Here is a 16,128-nt window from a genome sequence, read left to right on the forward strand (position 1 = left end):
TTTTTTCTTTGTTCAGACTGATAAACTGCAGGCTGTCGGAGATAAGCTGGGTTTCACTGATTTGTGCTCTGAAATCCAACCCTTCATATCTAATTGAACTGGATCTGAGTGAGAACAAAGACCTGGGAGATGCTGCAGTGGAAGAGCTCTGTGGCCTTCTGACGCATGCTCACTGCAGACTGAGTACTTTGAGGTCATTATTTGGTTTATATTTGTTTGAATACGTATGTCTTATATTGCCCTTTACATAGTGAATTTTTATTTAGTTATGTCCTCACACTGCTGACCAAGAAACGTACACAGTTGGAACATTGATACTTACACTGAACTAAAATATAAAGGCCCCATGTCAGATGTGGAGGTAACAACTGTAAATGAGCATTTGCTGACATTTTATTGTACCAGTCATATTTATCTTGGTTTGTGTTTAATTTTTAATCCAACCTGCTGTCAGTGAGCATTAATACTCAGTGAGTTATTTACTCAGTGCACGGAGGGGCATGTCCACTGGGGAATTGCAGGATGTACAGCAGAGCATCAGCTACTCCGTTATCGGACCGCCGGCCGTTTAGGAGCTGGTTTCCAACAGACTGCAGATCCTCCTCATCCTCATCTGACCGACTCCAGATCGCCACATCGTCCATCTGAGGATCGGCTCAGATCAGCAACACACAGCTGATTGGTCTGAACAACAGACACATCAAACCTAAGACTGTCTGTAACTGCCTACGGGAAGCCAACTGGGTCAGAATCAGGTCCCTCAGCCTGACCCCTATCAAGACTGTCAGTCCGCTACAAACGGCCGAACCACGATGATATCAATGCTGATATGAATATCAGTAATTACTGTATAGTTTGAGTTTCTCTACAAATTACATAACACAAATGTTCATAAAACTCTATTTGACATGGGGCTTTATATTTTTGTTCAGTGTAATTGACAACATATATAACGGATGGTTACAGAACCACTAGAACTCAACTTCCAACAGAAAAGCAGTGTGCCGTTTCTTAAGTATGTATTTGCTTCTGGAGAAGGAAAAAAGGACATCAATTGTTTTCTGGGTTTTTATGTGTACTTCTGGCTCCCTTATAATGCTTGGTAATGAAGTGTGTTGTTGTTGCTTCTGCATTTGGTAAAAAAAAATGTAACTGCTTTTTCATCATCTACTAAAACTTTCTGTTTTGAGATGCAGACAACTCTTCTCTAGACTTTGAAACAATTGGAAAATCTCTTATTTCATATCATCAGTTCTCCCAAATACTGCTGAGTACTTTAATAACAGTGCCACCTATGCGATCAGAAAATACTAAATTAAAAGTGGATTTCTAATTTTCAGTAGAACATTTAACATGATACACATATCTGCAGAAGACAATAAAGGCAGATAGAAAGAAATCACATGGGTTCCATGTGCACTTCTAGCTCCTTCATGTACAAAACATGATAAAAAAAAATGCAAGCTAATGTAGTGCAATTACAGTCACTCACCACCAGGGTCCTGGAAGGGGCATCCACTAAGAGTCATCCATCCATCCATTTTCTGTACACCCTTGTCCCTCAGTGGGGTCGGGAGGTGCTGGTGCCCATCTCCAGCTAACGTTCCAGGCGAGAGGAGGGGTCACCCTGGACAGGTCGCCAGTCTGTCGCAGTTAACAGTCATAACATTATACATAAATGTGTTCATTAAACTTATATCCTCTGCCAAAGTTATTTCTAGGTGTCAGTAGGACATTAACACAAATTCTGAATATCTCACCTGGTTTATACCAAAATATATGATCTCCAAAGACAATGTGCTGAAAAAGAACCAGTAGGATTTCCAACACAACTCAGCCTCCCACTGTGAGGGAGAGTCACATGGCCACTAGAGGGCGTGGCAAGCCCACTTCTGCCAGACTGCCCCAGGGCAGCTGTGGCTACAGTGTAGTAGCTTACCATATAATGTAGTGTAAAGTGTTTTGGAGTCCTCTGGACTTGATAAAGTGCTATTCAATTACAGGCCATTTAATGAGCTTTAACTTGTTCTTCTGGGTAATTTTAACCTGCATCCTGTTGCTTCAGCTCACATCTTTTATTCTTTATTCAGATTGATGGACTGCAGTTTGTCAGAGATCAGCTGTTCTTCTCTGGCCTCAGCTCTGAAGTCCAACCAACATCTGACTGAACTGGACCTGAGAGGAAACAACCTGAAAGATTCAGACGTTCAGCAGCTGGAACGTTTTGTAAAGGATGTTCAGTAAGTAAATGTTATCAGTGAGTCCAGCTGCTGTCAGCATGTTGAACTAAACCAGTTCCCATCAAAGCTCCAGTGTTCCCAGTAAAGCTGCAGCTTCTCAGTGGGAGGAGAATGGTTCAGGCTTCCTGATTGGCTGATTGCTGTCTCTGTGTCCAATCAGAGCAGCAGCAGCTTGCTGTGTTCCTGTGTTTGTGTTGGTGTGAAGATGAGTGTTGTTGCTGTGTCCATGTCTCCAGGACGTCCAGCTGGACTCCAGCGTCCAGCCGTCCAGCATGTCTAGAGACAGTGGTCCTCATTCATCAAACTGTGACTTGAGTGGAACCTGCAGAGGAAGCAGACTGGATGCTGAAAGTGTGTGTAGGTGTGTGAGCTTGGAACTCAGTGTGTTCACTGCAACACGTTAAGATGAGAGCTGAGAGGAAGCTGCTCTGAACACGACTGAAGGCCCTGCTGCTCTTTCTACTGGATGTGCTGCGTCACTGACTGCTGCTGCTGGAGAGAAGCTGGAAACTCACTGATCTGATCTCTGATTCTTTCTGCAGGTGGAGGTCACCATCTCTGTAAAGTAGAGAATCGTCTCTGTTTCCTGCTGATCCTCAGAAGCTGCAGCAGTTTGAGTCTAAAGAGACTCTGACTGGATCCTGATGACCTTTGACCTGAATGGTTTCCATCCTGTTTATTTCCTCCTGTCTGTCATTTAATGTCTGATAGTTTTTTTCTTTGGATGAAGATGAAATTGTAACTCTGCTCCATTTCGAGGCTTCATGGAGTTTTGATCTGAACTTGATTCAGTTTTTAAAGTTGATCATTTTTCTCTGATTCATTTTCATCCTGGAAGCTGAAATATGAAACATGTTTCAGTTCAGCCGTTTCCAGGCTGCATGTTGCTTCATTTGGATCCAGTTTCTGATGTTTGTGCAGCTCTGGTCTTTCTATCTGCTGCTGGAAACGACTCAGAGAGGAAATGATGCAATCAAACGTTTACTGATGATTTTAAATCTAATATTTAAATTTGCTGGTATTTTCTGCTGAGCTTTCATTACCCAATCCATGTTTGCATAATCAGAATATAATAATTTGACCTTTTTGAATTCTGTAATGAAAAATTCACCGAAAGTGTAAAAAACTAAATCTACGACTAGTAAATAATCTAAAACTAATCAATATTTAACTAATCAAAACTAGTAAACTCTCTAAAAACTAATTAAAATTAAATTAGACAAATAAAAAGTCACAATGAAATAAAACTCAACTATAATTAAAAGCCCAAAACTATTAAAACTCTGGTTGAAACATTAACTTAAAGTGATGAGAGGCTTGTAAATATTCAGGTTAGTTTAAGTTACTAACAAAACTCCCTGTTATCCTGAAATTGTAGCTTAATTTATAATATAATAGATCACAGCAAGAAAAATAAACTTACTTATTGTTCAGATGGTAATCATTTGTTTAGTGAATCATAATAACGCCACCCAGTCGACTCCAGCGCTGTGATGGGTCTAAATCTGAACAGCTGCAGCGTCCAGATGTTATTCAAAAAGTATCATTTCAAATTAACATTTCATGTTTATTAAATCTTATTTAAGTTTTTTAACATTTAACACAAAGTTCATGTGATTCAGTTGTGAGAATGAAGAGAAATAATCAGGACGGGAAGAAAGCAGGTTGGTTTATTAAGAGGAAATGTCAGAACAGCAAATGAATCAAAAGTGATTTAATTTTTAAAATCATTATTTTTAAAAGTATATTAGCAAGAACTGTAATCCTCTTAAGTTATTAATTATTATTTATTATGACTTGATAGAGAATCCAGACTTGACCCAGTTGGCAGTGAAACTTAGTTTATTTCATTTGATGCCATTATTGGTAAAAGAGTGAAAGAAAAGAGAAAACATGAATATTTATTGTTAATATTCTTCCATAAAGTCCAGGCTGTTGATCAAATGTCATAATTTCAGAAGAAAAACGTTTGAGCACTTTCAGTTACTGTTTATGAGACAGTGAATTATCTAATAAACTGTATTATTAGATAGTTTTTGGTTTTAATTGAGCTGATCATTACTTTTATACATGACATTAAATAATTCTTATAAATAAAGTCATAAAAACATCTTTACCTGTGTTTTGGTATGTCATTTGTATTCCACTTATTCATTGGTAAACTCGTTTTTTCTCTCCCTCCATTTAATCGGTTTAATCCCGCTCTTATTTTGAAGGGCCCGGCTTCCTTCCGGCTCGGTTGTCTCCAGCTTGACTCCTGAGCTCAGTGTGAGCCTCATCCAGCCTCGGAGCTCCGCTCAGAGAAAACAGCCTCACTTCCTCTGTCTTCTCTCTCAGCGGCTCCGTTTCTTTAAAAACGGTTCAACTCCAGCTGGAGCGGCTTTTTCTCTTTCCGTCTCTGCGGAACAAACGGACTTTTACCGGCCGGAGAGTCCAGAGGAGGTCCGGAGGATGAACCCGCCGTGCGCCCGCTGCGGGAAGATCGTCTATCCCACGGAGAAAGTCAGCTGCCTGGACAAGGTGGGAGCTGGAGACGCTACAGAATAATGATGACTTGATACAACCTGTTTAAAACGTTACATTAGATTATCAACCGTTAAAAGTTTATTTAGTTAATCATTTTTAAGAAAAAACAAAAACGTGAAGGAAAATTTCAGTCAATGTAGGCTGATAAATTTTGATCTGATGAAAGCGATGTTCAGGAGTTGGAAAGAAATTCTTAAAATTAATGAAATTGAATTTAATATATGGAGGAAAAGCAGCAGTAAACTCTAAAACTTGGTATTTGTGGTTGTAACATTGGAAAATTTGGCATTTTTGATTTTCAAATTAAGATATTTCTGTTTATTATTGTCAAATTTTTCAATTATTTCCAAAATAAACATCCATTATGTTTCCATTTTGGAAAATTTACAATAACGTTCATATTTATCACTTTACATTTAAATCATTGAAGTTTTCATATGTGATAAAGAACAATAAAATTAATTTGTAACTAAATGTGTTGATTTATTATTATATCTGCAGAAACTCTACCAAACACCAAACTCTGAATTAGTTTTTACAGTGTAACTTTTCTGCGGCTTCTTGCATAACGATGTTAAATTATGAATTGATCTTCAGCAGCTTCATGTTCTCTGTCTGTTCTGAGGCGTCAGATGACACAGCAGCATGTCGGCGCCGCTCAGAATAATTCCTCCAACTTTCATCCTCCAACCAACAAACATCTCCTGGTTCCTACTGGGACCAGCAGAACAAACCAGTCTGAACTGGTTCACCATGGATTCACTGGGCAGAGCGTTTTGGAGCCAGGAGTGTCTGAAATGAGGAGATGAATCTGTTGTTTTCTGAGATGAATGATTGTTGGAGGCAGAGATTTAAAGAGGCTGCAGAGAAACCAGATGAGTCAAAGTGAGGAGAGATGAAGATCCTTCTGTCAGAAAACCTCCAGATCAGATCATCTTCAGAGCTTCGTCTCACTTCAGATCCCAGCAGAAAACTATTCATCTGTCCGGTTATTAAAATGCTCTGAGTGATTTCCAGCTGAAGGGGAGCAGCTGCAGTTCCTTTAATGCCCACTGGGGGCAGTAAAAGGTTAGCTGCTGGTTTTCATCACTTGTTATTTTCTTACAAACTCTCCTGAAGCTGACACCAGAAGAAGAGTGGATCACAGAGGAACCACCTGATCCATCAGAGTCTGGTATTATCAGAACCTTCTGGACCTTTTTCTCTGGAGGTTCCACTGACAGACCCAGAACTTTCTGCCGGGCCGTCTGGCTCCAGGACCGGTCCATGAGAAGCAGAGGAATCCCGTCAGAGTGTCAGATGTCTGGGTTTCCCTGCTGCTCCAGGCTGAATCACTGAGACGACTGATGACTGGAAGAACCAGAGACGTGTCCAAGTCCAACCTGGAGAGTTCTGGTGTCTGCTGATGTCTGGAGGTTCTGACCCGCATTGGGAGATTCTTGATGCTTTTTAACATGATTTGATCAGCAGGATAATGAGCAGAACCAGGAGCATGAAACAGGAGCAGTGAGGGTTTAAAATGAGCAGCAAGAGAAGAACCTGGAGGAAATCTTCAGGAGTCTGGAGACGTTTGGACCAGGAGACTTTAACATGAACTTTGGCTGCTTGGAGAGAAAACATCCAGAAGAGAAACAATCAATAATCTGAGGAAATATTTCCTCACTTTCTGATCACTTTGTGGGTTTTTGTTCCCAAAGCGTCTCTGACTGTCAGCTGAGGATGAATCCACCAGTCAGAGCTCTGTGTTAACATCTCCAACACAGAACTGAGTCACTTTCTAAGGATTTGAATAATCCTGATCCGGAGCAGATGGAGGAAGATCTGAGCTGAATGCTGCCAGAGCCAAAGGAGCTGACTGAGCAGCCGCTGCTGTTCCAGTCTGAGCAAATCTATTTATATCCAGGAACTCCTGTTGGCAGAAACTACATTTACACTGATAGCCACACTTTGAAAAATACCAGAAATTATAGAAACTAGCAGCTGTTAGCATCTGTTAGCCTCCTGTAGATGCAGATTAATGACCGGTTGTCATGGAGACGGTTTGGTTGCTGATGCTTCAGCTTCCAGCTGCAGGATGCCAGCGGATCCAAGATGGTGGAATATTTTCCCGTCCAGATCGACACTTAGAAACATTTCAGGATCTTATTTGTTCTAGAAAATTATAAGAAAATAGAAAAGTGGAGAGAAAAACACCAAGAATCCAGATATTCCTGTTTCTACGGAGACAAAGTGAAAACGTTATTAAAGATCCTGTTTTCTGTCAAACTGAGATAAATTAGATATTTTTCATTCAATAAACTGAATAAATGTGAACAAATCGTGTCTGACCTTCAGAAACCTGAGAAATGTTGATCAGCTGGACTTTAAGTTATCAGAAGAAAGTCTGTGGCTCAGAAAGACTCGATCCGACTGTTGGACTCGTCTGGTTTTGGTTCTGGAGGATTTTAGATCAGAGCTGATCAATAATCAATAATCATGTGACTGTTTGTGTTTTTCCATCAGAACTGGCATAAAGGATGTTTCCACTGTGAAGTCTGCAAGATGACCCTGAACATGAAGAACTACAAAGGCTACGATAAGAAGCCGTACTGCAACGCGTGAGTAGAGCCGCGTTCTCTGGTGGATCCAACATGGCTGCTGCTGCTGCTGATGATGATGATGCGTCCTGACTGCTAAGCTCCGCCCACCGCTGGCTGAGCCGCTGCTATGATCGGAGTCCTGTAGGTTTTTCTAGCAGTTCTGGTTTCAGTGGTTCTGCTGCTTATTGGACCATGAAAACATGGAGAGATGATGAACCTGAAAGGGGGCGGAGCTTCCAGAGGCGTGTGACGGATGATTGGATGAATCACAGCAGGTGTTTTGGGGGCGGGGCCTGTGGTTCTGACCCGTTAGCTTGTAGCGGTGAGCTGGTTGTCATGTTGATCTGGTTTCTGTGTTGGCTGTAGAAAGCAGCTCTGCTGGAGTTTTTAAAGTTTCCAGGTTTTTCCAGGTTTTTCTGGTTCCTGAACATCAGAAGGTCATGAAGAAGTTTTATTCTTCTGCTCTAATCTGGAAAAATCATTTCAGTCCAAACATGGAAACAAGAGCCGTCTTTGTTCTGACATCACATCTGAAACAGAGGCTTTAATGGCTGAGAGGCTACATGACCTTTGACCCCTGTGGGTTAAAAAGCTGCTTCCCTTCAGCTGGTTGAACTCAGAATCTTTGTTTCAGGTCCGTTTTCCTTCTGTAAATGAACTGAAACAGCGTTTGGTTCAGATAACTGCTGTCCAAACTTATCGCTTTGACACAAAACTTCAACTCAGATGTCAAATTTTATTCAACTAACAGTTTATTAAACATCTGAATAAATTCAGAAGAAATTAGCTAAGCTATGAGTGCTTTAGCCAGTTAGCTTAATTGTGCTCACATTTCAATCTGATGCTATGAGTTTAATGTTTTCTTTGAGTTTTGGTTTGTTAATAAAAACACATCAGCAGATAATAACCAATTAAACGTGATTCCAAATAAATTTGTCCAGATTTCACCACATCCTGAATGAAACTGTTAAAATATTTCTCTGAACCAGCAGCTACATCAGTTTGCTTCCTGTTAGCTTGTTTCTAGTTTGTTGCGTTGGGGTTGTTTACTCTGCACAGCAGCATTCCTGCAGCGTTTCCCGCCTCTGTGGGTTTTGTTTTTGCAGATCCGTGTTGAAGAGAGAAACGGCGTCCTGTAATTAAAGCGTCTCTGAAGCCGCGGCGCTGCCTGTTTTTAGGGCTGCAGGACGGATTCTTGGCTGTTTGTTGATCTGTGGCTGCAGCTTCACTTCACGTCCGGTTTGGGAGAAAGCTGCTGAAACGGGTCAGAAGACATGAACAGAACTAAGAACCAAGTGTTTGTCTTCACACTATAATTGACAAGTTTGGGGAAAAAAAGTGATTTAACTTAATATGAGGGCAGAAAAAAATCTATTTTACATCTAAAACACTTCAATATTTTACCTTTTTCCTCTTAATATTAAATATGAAACCTGAAACGTTTCTGTTTAATTAATAAATAATGAAGTGATAAACTGAAAACATATTTGTTCAAAACACACCCACATCGTTTCCCCATCAGAACCAACCACAGACCCACAGCATCACAGGTCCTCCTCTGTGCCTCACAGTGGATCTGTCTGGTTTCAGGTTCTTCATGTTTCTCTTTCTTCTTCGTTGGTACTTTTGATGATGTCATTTAGTGATTCTACCTCTGAGAGATCCGTCACTAAGGCACCAGTTAGTACTTTCATTAGTCCATTTCATCACTTCCTGTAAAATAATTCGTCTTCCTCTCTCTTGTTGCCATGGGAACATTACTGCAGGAAGTTGTTGTTTTTCTGGCCCAGGGCTCTCGCTGTGTTTGGTGAAATTTGGGCAAATTTTGTTGAAAGAGGTAAATTCAGTCATATTCTCTGGCAGCAGGACTCTTGTTCTGGATGCTTTTGGATCTTTAGCTGATCCCAGGTGTTAAGAGGAGAGTGAGACTGTGTGAGGTTTGATGCTGGTGGTCCCGTGCTCCTTAGAGCCCGGCTGCCTGCAGCTCAGTAGGATGAGGGGGGGCAGATGATGTGAGGGATTAAAAAGCACATGAGAGCTTTAGACACTTTAACTCACGACTTCACGAGTTTAACAGTGAAACGATCCAACCAGGAAAAGCTCAGGCTGAAACCAAACCTGCAGATTCCTGCTGGGAATGTCGCCCCCTGTGTCCCTGGAGGGGCTCTGCAGGACGTCAGTTTAACTCTTCATGATGCAAACCTACAGCACTGCCAGGGTCAATGTGAGTCTCTGTAGAAATGACCTTAAAATAAAGAAGCTAGGGCCAGGACTCAAAATCATTAATTTTATTAATTTCATAGAATTTTTTTTGCGTATTTTATGTTTTTGCATGCAGAAGACCTGGGCCAGAACCGTTGTATTTGCATGTTTCTGGTCCTCTGATAAAATCGATACACAAGCGACATCAGCTAACAGCAGCGATGGAAGATGAAGTCATTTGTTTTGGTCTCATTGGGTTTTAATTCCTGCTTCTAAAGATCTGATTGGACGCTGGAAAACACAACTGTTGTGCTAAAAGGAGAAATAGTGAAACTATTCAGCCTAAAATAGCATCTCAGTGCTAAACATGTAGCAGCTAATGCTAATGTTAGCATCCACAGTCACATTTCTAAAGAAGCTTCAGGATGAAATGATAGAATAACATTTTAATCTGAAGGTTGAAGATGAGATTAAAAACTATAATTGTCTCTTGTTGAGCTCAGATGGAAACTTGTTCATCTACTTAGCAGCAAAAACGGTTTCTGATTTGTTCACGTTGCTTAGCGATTAATCTGTGATCATTTAATTATTTATTAATAATTCATTCTGCTGGTGATGTTTTTATATTTCATAAACTGTTCTCCAGCAGATAGTTTCACCTCAATCTGTAAGTCACATAATCATAGATATTTATAAAAGAAACAGAAAGTCCAGATGTTTGTGTTCAATTCAGCCAATAAAAGTAAAAAATACACCCAAAATAAGTCCCAAATGAAATACAGATACATGGAAAAGCTACTAAGTAATGAAGTATTTGTAGTTTCTGGCCCACAGCATTACAGATCCTCTACCGTACTGAACAGGAGACGAGTGTTTGCTGCTTAAAAACTTAAGGAGTATAAATGTTTCACTTGCATTTATTTGATCTAAATAATGAAGAAACCAAATAAAAGTATTGACTGTGGGATTATTTTTCTGGAACAGGAGTGGAGATCCTGTTCAATGGATTAAACTGCATATTAATTATAGAGCTAAACTAACTACTTTGTTTTTTAGTAGCTTCATTTTTTAACATCTGAAAATCAAACGTAAAAATATAAAGTTTAAAAAGCTCTTAGGATGAGCTGAGTTATTTTACATGTGACATGCATCGGATTGTCATCAAAGTTCATTTACACCGTGAACCAGACGGTGGGGTCAATCAGCTGCTTTTCTACATCATGTTAGTCGGTTAACAATCAGGCTGAGACGTTTAAATCTGTCAGGTTCATCAGGACGCAGCAGATTGTTTGGTTCTGCTCAGAAACATGAAACTGACTGAGGTTCTGTTTTACTGGAGTTTATCTTTATGCAAATGAGCTCCAATAAAAGATGATTATGTAACTGAAGAGCGGCTGTTCGTTGGAACATGAAGGTAAATAAAGTTCCTCTGTGAGCTTCAGCCTGAAGAGAGACTGATGGTTATGTAACGGATCGGCCCACATGACCCAGATCTGCTGCTGGGAGCAGAACGTCAGAGGAACCTGCTGCTTCTCTGAGGAGCAACGAGACGAACAAGATCAGCTTCAGGTCTGAAGATCAGCTTCAGGTCTGATCAGCTTCAGATCTGATCAGCTTCAGATGTGAAGCAGGTGAAGCAGCTGCAGCTGATGAAGCAGTTGCAGCTGCTCGTTATCAGACTGAATCCCAGACGGTGAAAATCTGAAAGCAGATGAACCAAAGAGGAATAAATCAGCCTGAGAGAAACGGGAACGATGTGAAGGACCAAGAGTTATGCAATCCTCTCTACACTGCCTCAGATGGTATGTGTGTGTGTGTGTGTGTGTGTGTGTGTGTGTGTGTGTGTGTGTGTGTGTGTGTGTGTGTGTGTGTGTGTGTGTGTGTGTGTGTGTGTGTGTGTGTGTGTGTGTGTGTGTGTGTGTGTGTGTGTGTGTGCGTGCGTGCGTGCCTGTGTGTGTGCGCCATAGTGGGTCAATCAGCAGCATGAGAAAACAGGAGCACCAGGCAGATGGATGAGCTGCTTTTGGAGGCAGCTGAGATTTTTCTGCATGAATGAGTGAAGACAGAGAGGAGCGATCTGATTGGCTCTGACTGGCTGGGCGAAGACAGAGAGGAGCGATCTGATTGGCTCTGACTGGCTGGGCGAAGACAGAGAGGAGCGATCTGATTGGTTCTGACTGGCTGGGCGAAGACAGAGAGGAGCGATCTGATTGGCTCTGACTGGCTGGGCGAAGACAGAGAGTAGCGATCTGATTGGCTCTGACTGGCTGGATGAAGACAGAGAGGAGCGATCTGATTGGCTCTGACTGGCTGGGCGAAGACAGAGAGGAGCGATCTGATTGGCTCTGACTGGCTGGATGAAGACAGAGAGGAGCGATCTGATTGGCTCTGTCTGGCTGGGCGAAGACAGAGAAGAGCGATCTGATTGGTTCTGACTGGCTGGGCGAAGACAGAGAGGAGCGATCTGATTGGCTCTGACTGGCTGGGCGAAGACAGAGAGGAGCGATCTGATTGGCTCTGACGGGCTGGATGAAGACAGAGAGGAGCGATCTGATTGGCTCTGTCTGGCTGGATGAAGACAGAGAGGAGCGATCTGATTGGCTCTGACTGGCTGGATGAAGACAGAGAGGAGCGATCTGATTGGCTCTGACTGGCTGGACGAAGACAGAGAGGAGCGATCTGATTGGCTCTGACTGGCTGGATGAAGACAAAGAGGAGCGATCTGATTGGTTCCAACTGGCTGGGCGAAGACAGAGAGGAGCGATCTGATTGGCTCTGACTGGCTGGATGAAGACAAAGAGGAGCGATCTGATTGGTTCTAACTGGCTGGGCGAAGACAGAGAGGAGCGATCTGATTGGCTCTGACTGGCTGGATGAAGACAAAGAGGAGCGATCTGATTGGTTCCAACTGGCTGGGCGAAGACAGAGAGGAGCGATCTGATTGGCTCTGACTGGCTGGATGAAGACAGAGAGGAGCGATCTGATTGGCTCTGACTGGCTGGATGAAGACAGAGAGGAGCGATCTGATTGGCTCTGACTGGCTGGATGAAGACAGAGAGGAGCGATCTGATTGGCTCTGACTGGCTGGACGAAGACAGAGAAGAGCGATCTGATTGGCTCTGACTGGCTGGATGAAGACGGAGAGGAGCGATCTGATTGGCTCTGACTGGCTGGACGAAGACAGAGAGGAGCGATCTGATTGGCTCTGACTGGCTGGGCGAAGACAGAAAGGAGCGATCTGATTGGCTCTGACTGTCTGTGATTCTTCCTGATTGGTCTGTTTTCACTGCGTTTGGCTGATTTAAAGCTCACAGAGTTTCTCTTTACTTCTGTTTGAAAGTTTGATATTTCTTTACGGATTATTTGGTCTTTATCTTACTGTAGGCTGTCTGGAGAGGAGAAAACATGCACTAAAGTCATCAGGTCGGGACTCGAACCTGTGACGGCGGTTCGAGTCCCGGTGGAACAGAGGGCTCTTGCCCTCTGTTCCACCGCCGCGCCCCAGTTTCGTCTTTCTGATCTGTATTTCTTTGATTCACATTCAGACTTTTATTTCTCTCCCTTTTTTCTGACATTTACATTTTTCTGTTTCCTTTGTTTCCCCTAAAGTTTCTCGTCTTTCATCTTTAATCCTCTGCCGTCATTCTTCAGTCTGATTCTTGATTCTCTCCATCCTGATTGTTCATCATCAGGTTTTCCTCCTTGTTTCATCCCAGAGCCTCTAACTTAAATTTTTAAGACATTTTTCCTCCATTGTTTCTCCTCTCATCCGTTCATATGTCCTCCTGTCCTCTCATCTGTCCAATAGTCTTCAGGTCCCTGAATGTCCGACCTGATGAAGACTCAGTTTGATCTCTGGTCCCAAATGAAACCTTCAGATTGTAATGAGAATCCAGATTTTTGCTGTTTCTTCTGCTACATGACATCATTCATACGGATCTTCTGTTTGGAAACAAGAACATTTTGCTCAGATATGGTGTTAACAGGGAACATCTTTATGAAATACAGTAGAACATCAGATTTGATGAACCAATAATCTAAATGTATCTGTATCCCACAAGGTTTTACAAAGGTTGAAATTAAAAATATGCAATTATGAACCGTTTGGTTCTTTTCAAACTCATCATTTGTCAAAATGTTTTAAATGTTTTACACCCATAGTGAGTCTGATGGTGATGAAGGTGAGGAAGATGACACACCGCCATTCAAGCCAAACTTTAACTTTAAAGTCAAAGAGAAAAAAGTTTTTCTGAAAACATTAAAAATCATAAAAGTTTTAAATGTTTTTTCAGAAACAATCAGTTGAACTTTTTCTTCCAGATCAACTGAGAAGTTAAAATAAATATTCAGTGACTTTAAAACAGCAGGATTTAATTTAGTTCATATGAAGCAGCACCTCCATCGCTGCGGTTCCTGCGGTTTGTTCTCTGACTCTTTAGAGCAGCAGAAGAAGAAAAACGATTCGTTATTCAGAAAAAGTGAACATGTTTGTTCTGCTGGTGACGGTTTACAGGATCCGGCTCTGAGCCCAGTTCACACTGAGATGTTCATCAACACCGAAGCAGGAGAGAAGCAGAGAGACACGCTGCTCCTCTTCCTCCTCCTCCTCCTCCTCTTCCTCTCCTCACCCATCCTGCAGCCGCGCTCGTTTCGCTCCGTTTCTGATGAATCTGTTTCTCCTTCATGTTTTTGTGTCGTTTGTTAACTTTGGTTTCTTTCTGTATCAAACATGGCCGCTCTCCTTTAACTAAACTTTTTCTACTTCAAACAAAATAATGAACCTTGATCAAGTTTATACTGAGACCTTTTCATTCAACAGGAACTTTAAATGTTTCCATGTTTCCGTTTTATTTCCAACTAGAAAAAAAATCTGTTAACATGTAGCAAGAACTGGAAAAACTCCCTCTACAGTCTGGGGTAGAAATAACAACTCGGCTTCAGTTTATTACAGTTTTACAGATTTAATAAAATGTTTTTATCAGACTACATTGTGCTGCAAACTGCAGGATGAATCCTCAACCCTCATCTTCTCTACTTTACCTGTTTCCTCATATCAGCTTTTTCAGATAATATTCACTGAAATAATTCAGACGAGTTTTAGTACAAGTTTAAGATCTGTTTAATCTAGATCTGTTTAATCTAGATCTGGATCATCTAGATCTGGATCATCGAGTTCTGGATAATCTAGATCTGGATCATCTAGATCTGGATAATCTAGAACTGGATCATCTAGAACTGGATCATCTAGATCTGGATTATCTAGATCTGGATCATCTAGATTTGGATCATCGAGTTCTGGATAATCTAGATCTGGATCATCTAGATTTGGATCATCGAGTTCTGGATAATCTAGATCTGGATCATCTAGATCTGGATAATCGAGATCTGGATAATCGAGATCTGGATAATCTAGAACTGGATAATCTAGATCTGGATCATATAGATCTGGATAATCGAGATCTGGATAATCTAGATCTGGATCATCTAGATTTGGATTATTGTTTCTGAACCTGTTGTTTCTCAGCAGTTTGGGGTTAAAAATGAAATCATATTTCTGCTGAACTGGAAACAAATGTCGTTCTAAAAGAAGTTTAAGCCTTTAAATGGGATCAATCAGATGCTTCATCTGTGATCGGCTGTTTTTAAACAATAAATGACTTTTCCACCTATAACTCTGATCCTTATCAGTGAGAATGCATTCAATGTTTCTGTTTCCCTTTATTATCCTGTCTTCCGTACGTTTTACTGCGCTTAACTACTTCTGCTATGTTTCACTAATTGTACTAATTCACATATCAAAACGTTCAGCTTGTTCAGGAGATTCCTGCTATATCTTTTGGTAAACTTCACTATTGCACTTTTTGAAATAATTGCCCTTTTGTGCAAATTTTTTGCCCCATTAAAATACATGGTGGAATTCACTAACTGACGTCAGTTACTAGAGTGTTCACTCTACCAACTGCCGTTTTTGAACTTTTAATGCTTTTTGACAAACAAAATGATGCTGTTCATACATCTTTCACTGTTTAGAAATAATTTATGCATTAAAATGTAGCCACGAGTGTCTACTTTATGGAATTATTACTATAATTTCTACACCACTTTCTGTTTTCTGTCAAACTCTACTGAAGTACAGCCATATCACACTTTCTCCTATTCTTTCAATGTATTTTTCTCTTGTGCTCTGTTTCTGTTTCTATGCATTCTGCTTGTCTACTTTTCTGTATGCCTTCTACTTCTACTGGTTTTACTATCTTCTAAGGTCTTCTGCAATCTTTCATCAATTTTAGCAATTCATATTTCAAAATGTTCTGCTTCTTCTGACCCTTATTGCTTTTGCTATGTTTTACTCCTTCAAATATTTCTGTTTTTTCTGCTTCCGCTAATTTAAGCTTATTGCTGTTTCACTGTTCAATTGTTTCAACTATTACTGGTTTTGTACTAATTTCCTCTTGTGCTAATTATGCTCTTTCTTAAACTCTGTTTCACTTTATGACTTTTTCAAATAATTCAGGTTGCACACAAACTTCTGCTTCAGCTGAATTCTGGTATACCTGTGCTAAGTTTCACTAGTATATATA

At 40.9% G+C, this 16,128-nt stretch overlaps 1 protein-coding gene across 3 annotated transcripts in view; it reads left to right on the forward strand.

Annotated features, from left to right (window-relative positions):
* The window catches only part of LOC103457017 (protein NLRC3-like), a 39,195-nt gene that overhangs the window by 13,180 nt on the left and 9,887 nt on the right, over positions 1 to 16,128 (forward strand). For 2 of the 3 annotated variants that reach the window (XM_081601856.1, XM_081601857.1), the window contains exons 7-11: positions 17 to 193; positions 2,091 to 2,240; positions 2,477 to 2,601; positions 2,783 to 4,760; positions 7,269 to 7,363. In XM_081601856.1, coding sequence (XP_081457982.1) covers positions 17 to 193; positions 2,091 to 2,240; positions 2,477 to 2,555 — 406 coding nt within the window. In that variant the 3' untranslated portion in view covers positions 2,556 to 2,601; positions 2,783 to 4,760; positions 7,269 to 7,363. The remainder of the gene's footprint in view (positions 1 to 16; positions 194 to 2,090; positions 2,241 to 2,476; positions 2,602 to 2,782; positions 4,761 to 7,268; positions 7,364 to 16,128) is intronic. The other variant, XM_081601858.1, reaches the window with a different exon arrangement.

The sequence above is a fragment of the Poecilia reticulata genome, chromosome 20, assembly GCF_904066995.2.
Source record: "Poecilia reticulata chromosome 20, P_reticulata-male-v2, whole genome shotgun sequence".
NCBI classification, from domain to species: Eukaryota; Metazoa; Chordata; class Actinopteri; order Cyprinodontiformes; family Poeciliidae; genus Poecilia; species Poecilia reticulata.